This window comes from Perca flavescens, chromosome 23 (assembly GCF_004354835.1).
Source record: "Perca flavescens isolate YP-PL-M2 chromosome 23, PFLA_1.0, whole genome shotgun sequence".
Lineage (NCBI taxonomy): Eukaryota > Metazoa > Chordata > Actinopteri > Perciformes > Percidae > Perca > Perca flavescens.
Genome location: NC_041353.1, coordinates 13,277,690 through 13,293,962, shown reverse-complemented (window position 1 = coordinate 13,293,962; position 16,273 = coordinate 13,277,690). Strand labels below are relative to the sequence as shown.

The following is a 16,273-nucleotide window of genomic DNA, read 5'->3' as shown; positions in this document are numbered from 1 at the left end:
AGCCGTATTAGGCAATAGCATGTGTCTGTGTGTGTTTTTGTCTGATAATGTGTTGGCATCCCACTGGTATGAAGAGGGGATTTCGAGGCTTTAAACGGGGAAAATCCGCCTGTTTTTGTCTTATCACGGTCTCTGCATCGGGAGGATTTAAAGTCTTAAAGCTGTCAGAGAGTTAAAAACAGAAAACATTGCTGTTTGTGGTCCAACTCCACTAATGATGGGGTGTTGTTCCGATCAGTTTGTCTGTCTAGATAATCTGTTTTTGTTCTCTCTCGTCATGCTTTATTTGTTGTTAGCAGTTGTTGCTCTGCAGTAATTGTACACCAATGCATTTTTATTATGGACTTAAAGGGTGATTTCGTTTTTAACGGTAATTTTTTTTTCTTCATAGAAGTCACTTGTCCTAGGAAATATGTTCTGCTCATTGCAGAGCTAAATAGTTTGTCTCTGTTTAGAGCAGCAACAAAGTGTGTGAATATGTGTTAAGGATGGGCGGGTTATGTGTGAATGAGAAATAAACTCTTCCTCTCTCGGAATACGTTTCTTGCTTTCTCACCCTCCATATGGTGTTTGCTCTTTACAGATGTCCTCCTTCTTCTTCTCTTTCTTGGTCTGTTCACTATCCCTGTCTTTCACCGCCTCTATCACCTCTTTCTCAGTCTCTTTGCATGTATGGGTAATAGCAAAAAGCAAGTGGATGATGTCAGAATAGTGCTGTTCAGCATTGGAAGATTGAGGGAGGAGTGATGGTCGTAGACAGCAGCAAGCAAGAGACTTTGTGTGTGTGTGTGTGTGTGTGTGTGTGTGTGTGTACTCCCATTCGTGTAACCTTATGAGCAGCGTGCATGCAGCATTTACAGGGTAAAGGAACAGGGTTCTTTGCAGTTTTCGGCATAAGTCAGCTGGTGGTTTGGTGCATGTGCTCAGTTAATACTATTAGCAGGCTTCTGTGCTTAAAGTTGAAATGGTTCACACTCAGGGTAGAAGATTTTCTCTACTTCCTGCTTTCAAGTTTCATGTTTCGATGGTGGCTTTGAACACAAGGACATTGACATACTTATACCAATACTCCTCTGTTTGAGGCGGCGATTTTATCGCACATATAAACACTTAAGTGTTGCAGTTTGGCTGTTAGAAGATAAGCTGTGGAGCTGTCAAACAGTCCTGTATTATGACACGCACAGTTCTTTTAAGGTAAACTGCATCACAGCAGGGTGTTTTCACTTTAAAAGGTTCAAAAATTGAATTTAAGGTTAATGATAAAAAGAGATTTTTTTTATTTAATGTCAAGTTTGAAAAGCTTAGGAGAGATGGCAAACTTAATTTAAGCTTTAACTTTGCCACATTCCATTGGACTGAGTTATTTTTCCTGATAACCGCTGCTACCCTGAGTCATCCTGGCCTGCATCCACTTCCCTCATCACTCTCCATCTTTCTGCCCTTCCATCACTCCCACTCACACAGCAGGACAACATTGTGCACTTCTGTAACAGAAAAATGGAAAAGAGACAAAAACAGAGGAAGAAGGCAGAGAGCCATAGAGAGAAGTGGGCATGGAGAGTGGCTTACCACAAAGACCCATGTTTTCCACTTTACAGCTTCTCATTAACCACATCTTCTTCTCCTTGTCTTCCTCTTTCACCTCCAACGACCGAAACTGTTCTCAGTGTCAACTACCTTCCATTCCTTTGAATGGAAACATTGTTAATTTTTTTACCACAACCAATAAGCTCACGTCCACTACCAGAACATCCTGTTTCAATGACAATTTACTGTAATCCCACACTGCTGACCTTATGTACACTCTGAACTAGGCTTGGGCCGGTGTAAACCTTTTCAAACCGGTTTGATATGAAGCCTAACACCTCAGCTAGTCTGGATTGACTGAAGTACATCCCCAGGATAAAGAATGACATCCGGCGCTTGAGTCCAGTTAGTTTAAATAGCTCAAATTACTGTATTGTGTGAACAGAGTTAACTTCATTAAATATTTTATGTGGTGTTTTCTTTTGCAGGATTCAAATTTCCCCATTTCTTTCCCCAGACCATTTTGCAAATCCACCGTCTTTGCGACCAGAGCGCGAAAGCACCGATCGTTAACCCTACAAACAATATCGCCGCAATATCAATATTGACTTATTTAGTAAAAAATAGCATATTTGATTTTCTCCATAGCGCCTAGCTCTAATCTGGAAACGTGACTGGAATGCAGCGTTCAACACAAGCACTTCTTCAGTTGAACTGTGCGCGTTTGTTTGTCAGTGTATGAGCCTGAAGCCAATCCCTCACACACCAAACCACCCATGGATCCAAAAGCCGTTCCCAAATCTTTCCCGGAATATGTGTGTCAGTGTCAGAATGTGATTCAGGAATAACAACCAGCTATGACACCACTATTAGAGGTGTGTGTGGGTGTGGTCAGTTTTCAGGACACACCTTCCAACCAGGTAACTATACCACAGTCATCATCCTCTATTACTCACACTGTGCTCTCTCTCTGTGTGTTATGTGTTTTCAGTCTAAGATGCCCTAGGCTGGGAGAAGGGAAATGTAAATGGCTTCCAAAGTAAAAGATGCTGTGGTGTGGTACCAGAAAAAGGTAAGACGCTGTTCAGTTCTTGCATTTGCACGCCAGCTTCGTTCTTGCATGTCAATATCTGAGTTAGTTGTATTTGTTTTTTAAAAATCACATTTTTGCGGTGTATGTTCTCTTTAATATTTTAACTCATTGCATCTATCCTCACGCTTTGGGAAAAGTGTCACTCTAGAGAGCCTTGCTTTACATTAGATGGTGCAGTCAAATTCTGAATTGAATAAGCAGTCTCTTCCTGCAGAAAATCCTTCATCAGCCAATGAATGTCGTTGCGCCTAGTTGTCTACGCGTGTGTTTACACATGGATGTACAGATGTGCATCGATATATAAGAAATGCCTAAAGACAAGTCTCCTCAGACAAAAAGAAAGTGTAACTATCTTTGCCAAAAAATTCTTTAAATTGCATAGAAATACAGCAAACAAGGCTTGCCTAAAGAGTAAATACAGCTAAAAAGAAGAATACGGTAAAGTACATTAAAGGTGTTTAATGTTTGACAAAAAAAAATAAACCTAAAGAAAACTCAGTAGGTTTTTCTGAAGTTTTCAGCTGCATCTCAGTTTTCCTCAGCTGAGTTTGCTCAGTTGTCATTACCTAAATGTGGTATTTTGGGCATGACAATCTGCATACAGTTCTATCAAAGTAATTTTATAGTGACAAATGGGTGAGATGTTACTACTTAAGTATTTTAAACCACGAGTGGACACAATGGGATGCTATCAGAGTGTATGCACAGAATGCTGAACTAATTGATCTAATTGACTTGATATAATATTGAAAAGTACAAGACCCAAACCTTGTGCCTAACCAAGAAAAAAGGAAAGCAGAGTACATATAACTTATGTTTAGTCGTACAAGTTTAAAGTCTTAAGTTTGTACACCTAAATGTTTTTTTATTCAATTTCTGCAGTTATTGCACACTAGAGCTTTATGTATAGGCCAATCCGTTACATAAACACATAACTTACACAAAGATTTTTGATCGGAATTTCTTACATTAGTTATTTTTAAAGAATTGCAACCGCAATTGTTTTTCTTTTCTAAAGTCTTCTGGTAGACAAACCTTTTACCTATGGCCAGGGATACAGATATCAATAGATCTGCAATAGACTAATATCGATTTATCGGTCTAGCTCTGTTGTGCACTGCAGAAGGCATATATATTTCTTAATTTTTCTCCCTTAACACAGAAAGTGAAGATATAGAGTTGCAAAAAGGTCATTATATTTGAGTGTGCAGACTAGTTTTGATACGGTATTTTGGCAATGACCTCTTGAGTGCTGTCAGCAGCGGCATCAGAGTCGAGCCATTCGGCACACTGTGAAACCAGGCCGGTGTTGTGTGTCTTCTTGTTCCATGGTCTCAGATATCCGATATCAGATCCTCTGCTGGACTCCAGCGCTGCTCCCCCTGCAGCTCTCAGCTTACACACCCCGTCTGTCTGTTCTCACAAACTTGCCTGTCTGTTATTATGATCATCTGTCTCTTCTTAGGCCTCTTCTGCTTGTCTGTCTGCCTGTTATTATTTCTCCACGACCTCTCTGTCTCTATACGTCTGCCTTCTTTTTTTGTCTTTCATCTGTCATATCACAATCTGTCTGTCTGTCTGTCTGTCTGCCTGTCCGTCTGTCTGTCTCTGATCTTCTGCTTGCACCTGGCATACGTAGATTGCGACCTAAGCTTTCACTGGAATCAGCTCACACTCAAAATCTCTTCTATGAGAGGTTACAGACTTTAATTACAGGTCTAAACTCTTAAACACTGCTGTCTGCATGAGACAAACAACTATTTTACCCTGCTTGGCTTCTTTATTTTGGTTCTTGAATTAGTCCTACATTTAATTGCAGGTAACGTTACAAAAAAGGTCTTAAGTCCTCAATTTCACCTTTTCACCATAAGATTAGTCTAAGAAACTAGATTAAAAATCAATGTTTTCTTAAAAATAATTCTGTGTGGCTGCGCCTGTCTGGGCAGAGGCACACCAGTGACGACAACTGCTGAGTCATGAATGAGTACACCCTTTTTAAGGTGCAGATTACCTGCCTGACTGTCCTCAGGGCTTCTTTAGCTCTATTCAGTGTTTTTTTTCACTCCACCTAACTAAACGTAAAGGAGATAAAACACAGACACTTTGGTTTGCTAGACGTCATAACCATGGCTTGCTTTCTTGTCTTTGCTGAGTCACCAGGGGCGGCTGTGGCTCAGTGGAAGAGCGGTCGCCTGCCAATGCAAGGTTGGTGGTTCGGTCCCTGGCCCTGCAGGCCCATGTCGAAGTGTCCTTGGGCAAGACACTGAAACCCGAGTTGCCCCCAATGCTGCGCATCGGAGTGTAAATGTGTGTGAATGTTTATCTGATGAGCAGGTAAAAAGCGCTATATCAAAACAGTCCATTTACATTTACAGGACAGAATGATTTGATTTATCTCTAGTGATTCAAATATCTTTATTGATGCTATGATTAACAGCGGCAGATAGACTTGACGGGCAAAGATGGGTTCATTGCAGCTCTTACATTTGTATGTTCATGCTAAAAATACAAGAGACAGCAAGAGATGGTCTGTGGTTTAGTATTAAGCAAACTCCTGAAATCGCGCCAAATAAACAAACTTTTCGCCCTCAGGAGAGTATTTAGGTGGCCTCGCATGGTGGAAAAAAAATATTGTGTTTTTGTAGCCTTGGCTTTTATTAGTGGTGGTGTCATTTTGATCAGGATCCCTCAGGTTATATTGTAGGTACTATCAAGAGTGAGGACTATGTATGGATTGGTCTCCTTCTGTTAATTTGCTTTAAGTCTCTCAGGGTTTTTCCTGCCTTAGAACGGTATTTTGGGGGATGACTACACACAACCGCAAGCATGATTGGGCCTCGAACATTAAAGGCAATGAGTCTGTGTTACCTCATTTGACCGAAATCTATGCGTTTACCTGTTATTTCTGACAATTTGATAAACAAAAATGTATATTATGCTTGAATGAAATGAAACCCAAATTAACAAAACCGGTTCAATAAATCAACGGTAAAGTCCGGTACAGCCTGACTTAAGAGATAAAACTGAGAAAGCTTTCAAGTATATTTTCTGCTTGTTCAACGGTTGTTTGATAAATTGCTCTTAAACACATTTAGAGAGGATTTGAATTGCTATTTTTATTCTGAATTCTTATCATTTGGGTGCTGGTGATTTTCCTTTGGGGTCTGGCTAAAACATCTTTGGGGGGCGCCACTGCACGCTCTGACCTTTTTATATATGTCAATGGCTCTGACTACCACTAAACACAAGAGAGCGACAATGGCGACGAGCCAAGGAAATTCAAAAGTAGCATTCTCAAACTGGAAGTACCGGTACTACTTCTCGCTCATTGAAATTAACCCAACCCCAAGCCCAAATGCAGCTAGCGTGAGCTCCAGCTAAGGAGACGGAGCCACTCTGTTAAAACAAGCAACGCTTGATTTTTCAATATTTATTTTTTATGTTTTTATTTCTATGCATATCATATGGCAGGCTGCAATCTATTGAGTTCAAATAAATACCAAATGTTCTAAAATACTGTATATAGTGTTTTTATTCTTCAATCAGTTAATATAAACATCTTTGACGTTAAAGATGTTATATAGCGTAATAGCGTTATAGAACATAAAAAATAACGTCAGTTACTTTGCTGAGTAACTAATTACTTTTACAATGTGGTAACTGAGTTACTAACTCAATTACTTTTTGGGAGAAGTAATTTGTAACTGTAACTAATTACTTTTTTAAAGTAAGATGACCAACACTGGTTGCCAAAGGGGCCAACCAGAGACCACGAAACGGTTGCCAATTGACTCAATCAACCGTTGCTGTTGAGCCCTGTAGTGTTTAACTTGATTCATTTATTCATGTTACTTTATCGTGCTCCCGAAATGTTACAAATGTAACAACATTTTTGACTATTTATGTAATCTTGTAAACCGCCTGGCACCTTATTTATTTTGTTCTGTTTGTGTTCCATTTAGTTTTGTATCTTCTTTGTATTGTTTTGTATGTCCTTGAAGCTGAACTTCCCGTCTGCCTCTCACCAGCCTACAGGCAGTGCCCCGTATGACTCAGTTTCATGTTTCTGACTGTGCTATGTCTGCAGACAGGCTTCTTATAGACTGTTTGTTTGTGTGGAAGCTGCTTTTGTTCTCACCACAGTGCCTTGCCAAACCCATATTACAGTGAGGACATATGCAGCCGTGTAGTCTAGATCTGTTACAGTACCAGCCAGACTTACTTTTGTTTTTGTCTGACACATGCTTAGTATAGTCTAGAGGGAGGCCAATGGCCAGCTTCTTATGGCATGTCAGTGATATATTTAAACTTAAAAGTTGCACTGTAATAAATCAGCTTATAGCTTATTTGTGGTGGTGGCTTTAAGTCTTTAAGACATAAGCATGATAGTTCATGACCTTAGTATGCGTGTGAGATCTGTGCGCTCAGAGCAATGAAATGAGTTTATATATGGAGGACATGACTATATTTAGAGTAGAGGAGGCAACACATGAATTAATAAATAGCTGCATATGCTATTTATATAGTATATATTTATATTTTCATACTTATTTGGTCAAGGCTTCAGTGGTAGGACATAAGTGTGCGTTTTCCTTTCCATCCATTCCAAAATATGAGAAATCACACCCTTTGTTTATTTTCTAACATTGTATAAACAAAACAATTAATTGAGAACATTATTGTTAGATTAATAGATTATGAGAATAATTGTTAGTTGCAAAATTTATAATCAGATTTTCTGTAAAATAAGCTGATCTAGACCTGGAAAGATTAGTTAGTTAATTCATTTATTAGTCAGAAAAATGAATGTGCAACTCTTTTGATAATTGTTTAAGTAATTTCCAGCCTCTATTTCATGAGTATTTGGTGCTTTTGTTTAGTCTAATATGATAGTAAACTGAATATATTTTGATGTTGGACTGTTTGTGAAACAAAAGACATTTGAATATGTGGCCTTGGGTTCTTTGAAATTGGAAAAAAAAATGTTTTGCCGATTCATTGATAGGTAAAATAATCATCATCTTATGACTTTATTGCTGAACCCATGACTGCTAACAAATGACCTGTACAACATTTAACCAGTTTTCCTATGAAGCTCAACAGGCAGAAAAGTCTCTGTTTAGCAGCTAGAAACACAACAGGACATTTCCGAACTGAGTGGAGAGTTTTCAATCTGACACACACACACACACACACACACACACACACACACACACACACACACACACACACACACACACACACACACACCTGTCTGAGCTGAAAATAGAACTTGCGCACTCTACACCAACCCCTCTTTGTGTCCGTTACCATAGTCACACTTGAAAACAACAGCAGAGGGTTAATTTGCACGTCACAACCAGCTGCCTGACCCACATGACTTTTTAAATCATCTTTCACACACTTCTATGACATTATGACTCTGAACTGAAAGCATCCTTGTACACACACTAGCAGTGCCTCGGTGTGTTTCAACGGGTGGTTAATCGGTGTGCCAAAGCTCACCACACCTAGACAGGTGTATGTAAATAGGCGATTCCAAAAATGAAATGAATGAGGGATTTTCCATCACACACTGTTCCACAGTACCGATGAATAGGGAGACCTAAAATATATTTTGTTGATTTATTTAACTAGGCTACAGCCATAGAGTACAGAAGGAAAGGACTTTATGTTATATATCCAGTAGTTTCCCATAGCTTTAAGGGCCTAATACCAATGAATTTCCAAAGATTTGAAAACCCAGCACCTGAACAAGCCACATTTGGGTTCACAGCCCAACTTATGAGTAAATCTGTTGGATATTTTTTCAATTGATACATTTTTTTAGTCTATACAATGTTGAAACATTTGGAAAAAGGCCTAATGTAAGTTCCCAGAACTCAAGGTGATGCTATCGAAGTAGTCTAATAATAAAAATCTTCAATTTACAATAAAGTAAAAAAAAATAAAACCTGCAAATCCTGATTTTGTGAAGCTCGAACCAGCAAAAACGTTTGGTTATCAGAATTTACTAAGCTAGTCTATAATAACATATAGCAGATGGATGGCAGTAAGTAACACTGATGAACAATTATTGACAGCTGATATGTTTTAATGTGTTAAACCTTATGAATGTCAACTGTAGACACGCACTTGAACACAAACCTCCTAACACTTCCCAAACCTGTGTGTGTGCCCCTCCATTGCAGAGGCAGTTGTTATATAACTCTGTTGCTTGCCATAATCCCTCTCTCTCCCTCCCTGGATCATCCCTCCATCCGTCACCATGGTGACCCCAGCATTGCCGCAGCGGCACACTTGGCTCCGTCCTCTTCCCTTCTGGTGCACTCTCGGTGCTCGATTTGCTTGTCAAATTGCAAGTCTTTGATTTATCTCATTGAAATCAGTGTGCCATTTGAACACAAATATTTAACTCATGGCAGTCACTAAAGCAATCTTTTTTTATTTCCGTTTGAATTCTTTATCATTGAAAGGAAGAGGCAAAGAAACGCACGCACGCAAGAGGATGTCCAGTGCCGTTAATTCCACTCTGTCAGATCACAGTTACCGCATCACTCCATGATGTAACAAGGGATGTGTGTGTCTGAAAAGGACTCCTCTTTCCATACCTGCCCTCCTCCTCATCACCCTCTCTCCTTCTTTCTCTTTCTGCTGCGTTGTCTGGTCATGTGTGTCCTCTGGCTTTCCTCCACATGTGTGTGTGTGTGTGTGTGTGTGTGTGTGTGTGTGTGTGTGTGTGTGTGTGTGTGTGTGTGTGTGTGTGTGTGTGTGTGTGTGTGTGTGTGTGTGTGTGTGTGTGTGTGTGGGTGTGTGTGTGTGGTGTGGGTGGTGTGGGTGGGTGTGTGGGTGTGTGTGTGTGTGTGGGGGTGGGTGGCAAATTAGCTGTCAGCCCAAATGTCATACAGTTGATCAGTCACTCAGACAGATTTAATGCTATCCGGTGCTCAGAATAGCCCATTTGTTCGCAACTGGTGGAGCCTCAGGATCCACATTTGTCAATAAGTCACAGCTCGGTCATAATGTCAGATTTTAAATTGCAATTTATTTTGGGAAATGAACAGAGGAGTAATCTACAGTGCCTTCTTGCAGCGTAAAAAGGCGAACGGGGGCAAAACTTCCAATACAAAAAAGAAATCCGAGGCAATAGCAACTGCTGTTAATTCTTGTTGCAGAAATTTGACTTAAGAAGACTGATATCACTAGTTGGACAATTATGAAGTAGTGGTGAGCTCGCGTAATTGAGGAGAAGTGGAAAGTGAGTTTCCCTTTTTAATGTACATCCTACAATAACCCGAGTGTCAATTTTACAAGAAATGGCTAAACAAAAACCTGAAATATTCCGGCATCTCTGTCTCCATGGCGTGGAAAAGGAGGCAGGATGGACTTTAGTAGCTATTTTGTAGCTTTCGATTTCATCATCCGGTAAAATATGCAGCTGCTTTGCCAAATAAAGAGGGGAAAAGAAGAAATGTTACTTTTTTAAATTGTTTCAGGTTGGCCGCACGTTAGAACAAAATCTTTAGTGTACAGCTGCTCTGGATCTATCGATTACATCACATGATGCTCAATTATCATGAAATTAGAGATGTTAAAATGTCCATGCTCCAGACCACTTCAACAAGTTAGCTTACAAGTTGAGTTTAGTGCTTTTGTCTGCTGTTTTCAAGGTCAAGAATGAACTTTAAATCTTAGAAATTATTGAAACAGTCCCTTTTTAACTGTTAATCCTTTTGTTTTTGCAGACATGCTGATAAACAGCCCAATAAACTCATAGGACACAGCTACTTACAAGACAAAACAAGTTGAATAAGTTGTGTGCCAAGTTAACAGTTACAGAAGTTTAGGCATCTGCTTTGATTTGACCCGGAAAGCAGTAATTGTCTGTCTGATGACAGGTGTGACCTGCCAGCAGAAATCAGTATTTCAAAATGAAAGCAAAGCCTTAAAAGCATGATACATGTCAAAATAAAAGTTGTGCAGGACGACCCATCTTTAGATCAGGGTCAGACATGGGCACGGGCGCAACGTGACCCACTGCCTGACCCACATCTAATGCTGGTATCTGGTGGTTGACACAGGGATGTCACAAGGCACCGCGGCTCTGTTAGTTGTTTTTTGTTTAACTATCCAGAAGAGTGAATGATTTATAAAGTAACCCTCTAACCGACATTATAGACACCTTTCTCCTCTCCACCCTTTTTCTTTTTTTTGACCCCCCTCTTCCTCCCTCTTTCTCTCTTTCTATCCATATTTAATGAAGTCTCATTAAAGATGCAGACTTTCCACTGGAAAGCTTGGGGGTGACCCAGACTAGATGCCTAGCACACACACACACACACACACACACACACACACACACACACACACACACACACACACACACACACACACACCTACCTGCCTGCTGAGGTCAGATCATCAGATGATCCGGTCTATAAAATCGCACACGCTGTAAAAAAAATGAAAAGCAACCAAATTGTGACTTTAGCCTCCCTCCACTTTTTTTTCTTCATTTTCAACAGTCAAAGCAGAGTATTATCTGCTAATCGTAACTGTGTGGATTCAAACTCTGGCAGGGTGAAGTTTGTACAGATTGTACCTTGCAGTGTGTTGGTTTTGTATGTGTTCTTCCAGGCCAGTCTGGACGAGGTACAAATCTGTCTTGTCCCCACGTTAATGGCACTTTTTGTCCATCTCTCTGTCGTGCTACGCTCATACTCATACTGCATACACAAGGATTTGTCAAACATCTACTTCAGTGTGTACTCCACCTAGCCTCATACACACACACACACACACACTCACACACACACACTTTCTTCTCCCCACTCACTCTGATGATCTATTGATCTCTGTGACAGGTGGTGCTGCTGCATTTCCCAGAGTCACACCCTCCTCCCTTTACCGTGCGTGTGGAACGTTGATAAAAACTGGCTTTAGCACAAGATCATGTCTGTTTGAGGAGAGATTTATTTTCTTTCTGTTGGCCATGACCTTTTTGGACCAGTTTCACAGGTTTTTAAATCCACTTTAGGGATGAGAAAGAAAAGTGAAGACGGAGGTAAAAAGTAAACAATAGAGAAGGACACGGTGAAAGAAGGCTTACTGTAGAGAACTCGTAACTGTACCAGACTTTTTTTTTTTTTTTTTTTTTTTTTTTTAATACATTTGTTTTGATGTTGTTCTTTTCCAAAAAGATACCAAACAAATTACAGAATTTGGGGGGAATCATGTATAAAAATATACACTGGAAATCTAGAACATGGGAGTCTTGGTTGAATATTTAACATGTAGTTTCAATGATAACTAACAATTTGGTTGTCAAAAAATGGGGCCCAAGAGGATTAAAAAAAAAAAAAAAAAGAAGCTAATTAAGGGGTATTTTAACATGTGAAAACTTTTAAGAATTAAACACTGATTGCTAAATTAAAATCCTAATTTATGGTGAAAAGATTCATCACTATGCATGCGACACAGTTGTAAACTTGTTTTATGAGATCGTGACAGCTCCAGTTATGAAGCTTTAATAATCCTGATCTCTCTCACCAAACGCCAACCAGAATGATTTGTTTTTGCAGATTTATCCCAATCGTAAAAATCCGTTGTTATGGGGATATAATGTGGCTTTAAATAATGATGCATTGTGTTGGCAGTTCACTTTGTTTTCAAGGAGATAATTTCTTACTTTTCTTTAGTAAATGTAGCTCCTTCATTGAGGTGAAGCTTGTTGATGCGTCTAAGAAAATCTTTGTGGTTCGGATCATTATTCCTCTTCCTGTTAACACCCAGAACGTGACGCGTGCAAGACCTCTAGAAATTAAAACCTTACTTTAGCTTTCCTCTTATTCATCATTAATCCTTCCTCTTGTTTATTTTTCCAGATTGGCGCCTATGACCAACAGATATGGGAGAAATCAGTGGAGCAGCGAGAAATAAAGGTATATTTGTTTAATTGTTTGTTTGAGCCATGTTTCTGTTATTTCACTTTTTTCATTTTCCTGTTGTTTGTGTTTTCTTTCTGTGCGTTTTCTTAATGTCTCTCCTCATCCTCTATTTCTTTTGGTTCCCAAAGTCTTTTTTTTTTTTTTTTTTTGTCCTCTCTTTGACTTTCACTCCTCAATCTTCCTCCCTTTTCTTCTGTTTACGCTTTCTCTCACCATGCTGCCGGTTCTTTTCCAGTGTTTTCTTTTAACTCTTACCTCTCTCTGCCCTCCTGGCTGGGTGTCACCTGCCCATCTCTCCTCTTTTTATCTCCATCTCCATCCCTTCTTCTTCCATCCGTCTTTTCCTCCTCTCTACAGTTTATTTCTCTGGTGAGTATGCAGCGGGGAGGACGTCCCTCTTGTTGTCCCACAGTGCACGTCTGCTCACCCAAGCTGTAGACTGTTAGACTGTGATTGGTTGGTTTGATCACTCATTTCAGTTGCCATGTCAAACTCCTGGTGTGTTTATTAACCCCACTCCGTGTTTACACTGTAGCAACACTGCTTTGTGATCGGCTGCAGGAGGAAGTAGTTTCCTTAAAGTTTAACTGCAGCCAGACAAATGAGGGAACAGAGTAGCTGCGGCCTCCATAGTTGCATGTGGTGTGAACACACAGCTGGATTAGCGCCAAAACTGTGGCTGTCTCTTCACTGACAGTTTTTAGGTTGAAAGGGAAACCACAATGACTCTTAAAGTGACGCAGACTTTTTGAAGGTCAGCTCAGCTCAAAGATTTGACAAGACGAAGCAGTTTTTTTTTTTTTTTTTTTTTTTTTTTTTTTTTTCTTCAGGATTATATAGCTGCATTTCTGTGACCCGTCAGCGCTGTGTGTTCCTCCGGTAATAGACGTAACAAGTTTGGGTAGGGAAGTACATTCCCAGCCTCTAGTTCACAGCACAAATGTGCATATGCTTCTAGTCGTTCCTGTTTGTCAGCATATTGCAACACTACATATACAATGCCAAAAAAAGATGTGGAAAAGAATAGGATAAGTAATGTAGATACAAATCTACCAAAAGAGTTAAGATTCATAGAAATGAAAAGATATAGAAAGAGAATGAAAATAAAATTGTATAGTTGTAGTTGTTATACATTTTATTGTTATAACTTGATAGTGATAAATGCTCACTTGCTGTCACTGCAACCTTCTTTTTGTGCATTCTAGTGCACTATGATATTCCAAACTGTTATGTAAACAGGTTAAACCACAAACTGGGATGTAGTAGGAAGTGGAGATACTGCAGAGTGAAAACAAGTGACTGTTTGTATCTGTTTGACATGAATTGGTCAGTGTTAGGAGTTTGTTTTCTTTCAAAGCCACCAGTTTCTTAAGAGGACTCCATCGATTTAGCATTGCACTTCTGTAACTTTGTCGGACTCAAAATACACACACACAATATATATATACATACATACATACATACATACATACATACATACATACATACATACATACATACATACATACATACATACATTACCCACAAATGCAGCGACCGTAACTGTAGCACTGCTTCACTTTCTGGGTTGTGGGACAATTGTGTGTGTGTGCGCATGGCTTGACTCCCTCACGGTGGGACTGTGGAAATTAGATCCTCTTCACCTGTCTGCTGGGACATTTCACCTTTTTGACCTTTTATTCCATCCCTTCTCAGATTTGATAAGAGATTTTCTTATATTCACCTTTTGAGATAATAATGGAGACAGGAGATATACAAATTGTGTGTACATCTATATTTTATCTTCCTACTGTACCTCTGTCCTGTAAACAGAGGTGCGAGACACTCTTATAAATGAGCTCAAAGTTCACACACACGAGCACTACGCTGCGACCTTGGTTCTTCGTCTGTCAACTACTTAGTTTGTAGCAGCAGACAGTGCAGAAGCAGACAGTGCAGAGTTTATCTTAGCATGGTAAAGATACAAGATTTGTCACCTCCGCACCCCTGTAAAGTGTGAATTGTACCGTTTATAGCCTCGTAAAAAACAATTAGATAACCAATTCTTCTCATAAATCTAGACGAACTAAGCTGTCTGTTAGAAGTCCTAAGGCCCGGTAGCCGAGTGGTTAGGGCGCAAATGCTCTGAGCGGCGAGTCCCCGGTTCGAAGTCGGTCGGCTTAGCAGTCAGATTTGGCAGCAATTACTTCTCTTAATATTGACTATTTATGATTTATCATGCTCTCTAGATTCTTATTTTTAAATTAATGACCACAAATGGCAATGTACAATGTCAATTTGCAAAAGAATAAGTGATGTCTAATAACAGAATGGTTTAAAGACCGAAGAGCAAAGTAGAACTGAAATAGATAGTCTAAAAAGTGTTTCCTTTTCACTTCGGGTTTCTGACTTTGCAAAAACAAACGAGACAAAAAATATTACATTACATATATTATATTTCACCTTTTGGCTAAAGCATTCAATTCTGCTCTGCCAAAAGAATTCAAACTCCAGCACTTACATGATCAATTCTGCTGTAAAGCTCTGCAGAGGAAAACCAATCGCCACCTGCAGGTACAAACCGGAAACTATAATACATTCTGCTGGGTTTTTGGTTTAAATTACCATTGTTAAAATGCATTTAAAATATGTACCATTTTAGGTGTTTAGCAAGTAGTGTACCAGAGGACTAAGCATGAATGAAAAGTAATCTATCATTAAGCAGCCTTTAAGGAATGTAAAGAGCAAATAGTAGCTGTTTATAGACACTTTTCTCCTTAAAAGACTCATTCATACATGGACCAATCAGTCAATGCGGTGACAACATAACTTGTAACTGGAGGAGATCTAGTTTATAAAGATAAAGGCACAACACAGAAATAAGAGATGTGGCGGGGCAAGATATTTGTTAAGGACTTGACTGCTGCAGTAAATATACTGCCAAGAGGAGGCTATTGATCAGCTTCTTTTAGCCCTGCATTGACACACACACACACACACACACACACACACACACACACACACACACACACACACACACACTGCGTATTAGCCCATTGGTTGTGCTATATAAAGATAAGGAGCTCCATCAAGCTTCCGTATCAGACCATTCACTGATAACACATAACCAGATTGACCTGTATGCAAATATTAGCATGAGCCAGTCAGATTGTGAATAGTGACTCCCATCCTTAAAATGTACAGTATTTTAAAAATGTGTTAATGTCTCTCGTACACAGATAATGAAACCTTAAAGTAGCGCTAAAAGCACTTTTTGATACTAGTGCTGATACAATCCCTGACTTTGGATGTTGATACCAAAAAGATGTGTGCGTGCGTTACATACAGCACTGTGGTCGTGTCTGTTTACCGAGAGCCATTGATAAGAAACCTCATTAAAACCAAACTATTGTCAGGCTGCTCACCATTGTAACTTGGACATTGTTTTACTTCACCTCATACACACACACACACACACACACACACACACACACACACACCTTTTAATTGTTCATTTGTATGCATGTGAATTTCATAATTTACAGCCATACATAAAGTTTCAGTACAGTTTGTCATCACAACTGACACAGCAGTCACACACACGCACAGATGAAGAATCAGAATACTTTATTGATCCCCTCAGGGAAATTATTTAGTTGCAGTTGTTCACAGTCACATTCAAGGTAAAATAAGAGGAAGTAAAGAGCAAGTCAATAAGTGTATACAG

The 16,273-nt window shown here is 39.5% G+C and overlaps 1 protein-coding gene across 3 annotated transcripts in view; it reads left to right on the top strand.

Annotated features, from left to right (window-relative positions):
• Positions 1–16,273, top strand: part of LOC114550430 (putative homeodomain transcription factor 2) — a 42,434-nt gene that overhangs the window by 10,983 nt on the left and 15,178 nt on the right. For 2 of the 3 annotated variants that reach the window (XM_028571211.1, XM_028571213.1), the window contains exons 2-4: positions 2,519–2,599; positions 12,505–12,561; positions 12,925–12,936. In XM_028571211.1, the coding sequence (XP_028427012.1) occupies positions 2,555–2,599; positions 12,505–12,561; positions 12,925–12,936 (114 nt within the window). In that variant the 5' untranslated portion in view covers positions 2,519–2,554. The remainder of the gene's footprint in view (positions 1–2,518; positions 2,600–12,504; positions 12,562–12,924; positions 12,937–16,273) is intronic. The other variant, XM_028571212.1, reaches the window with a different exon arrangement.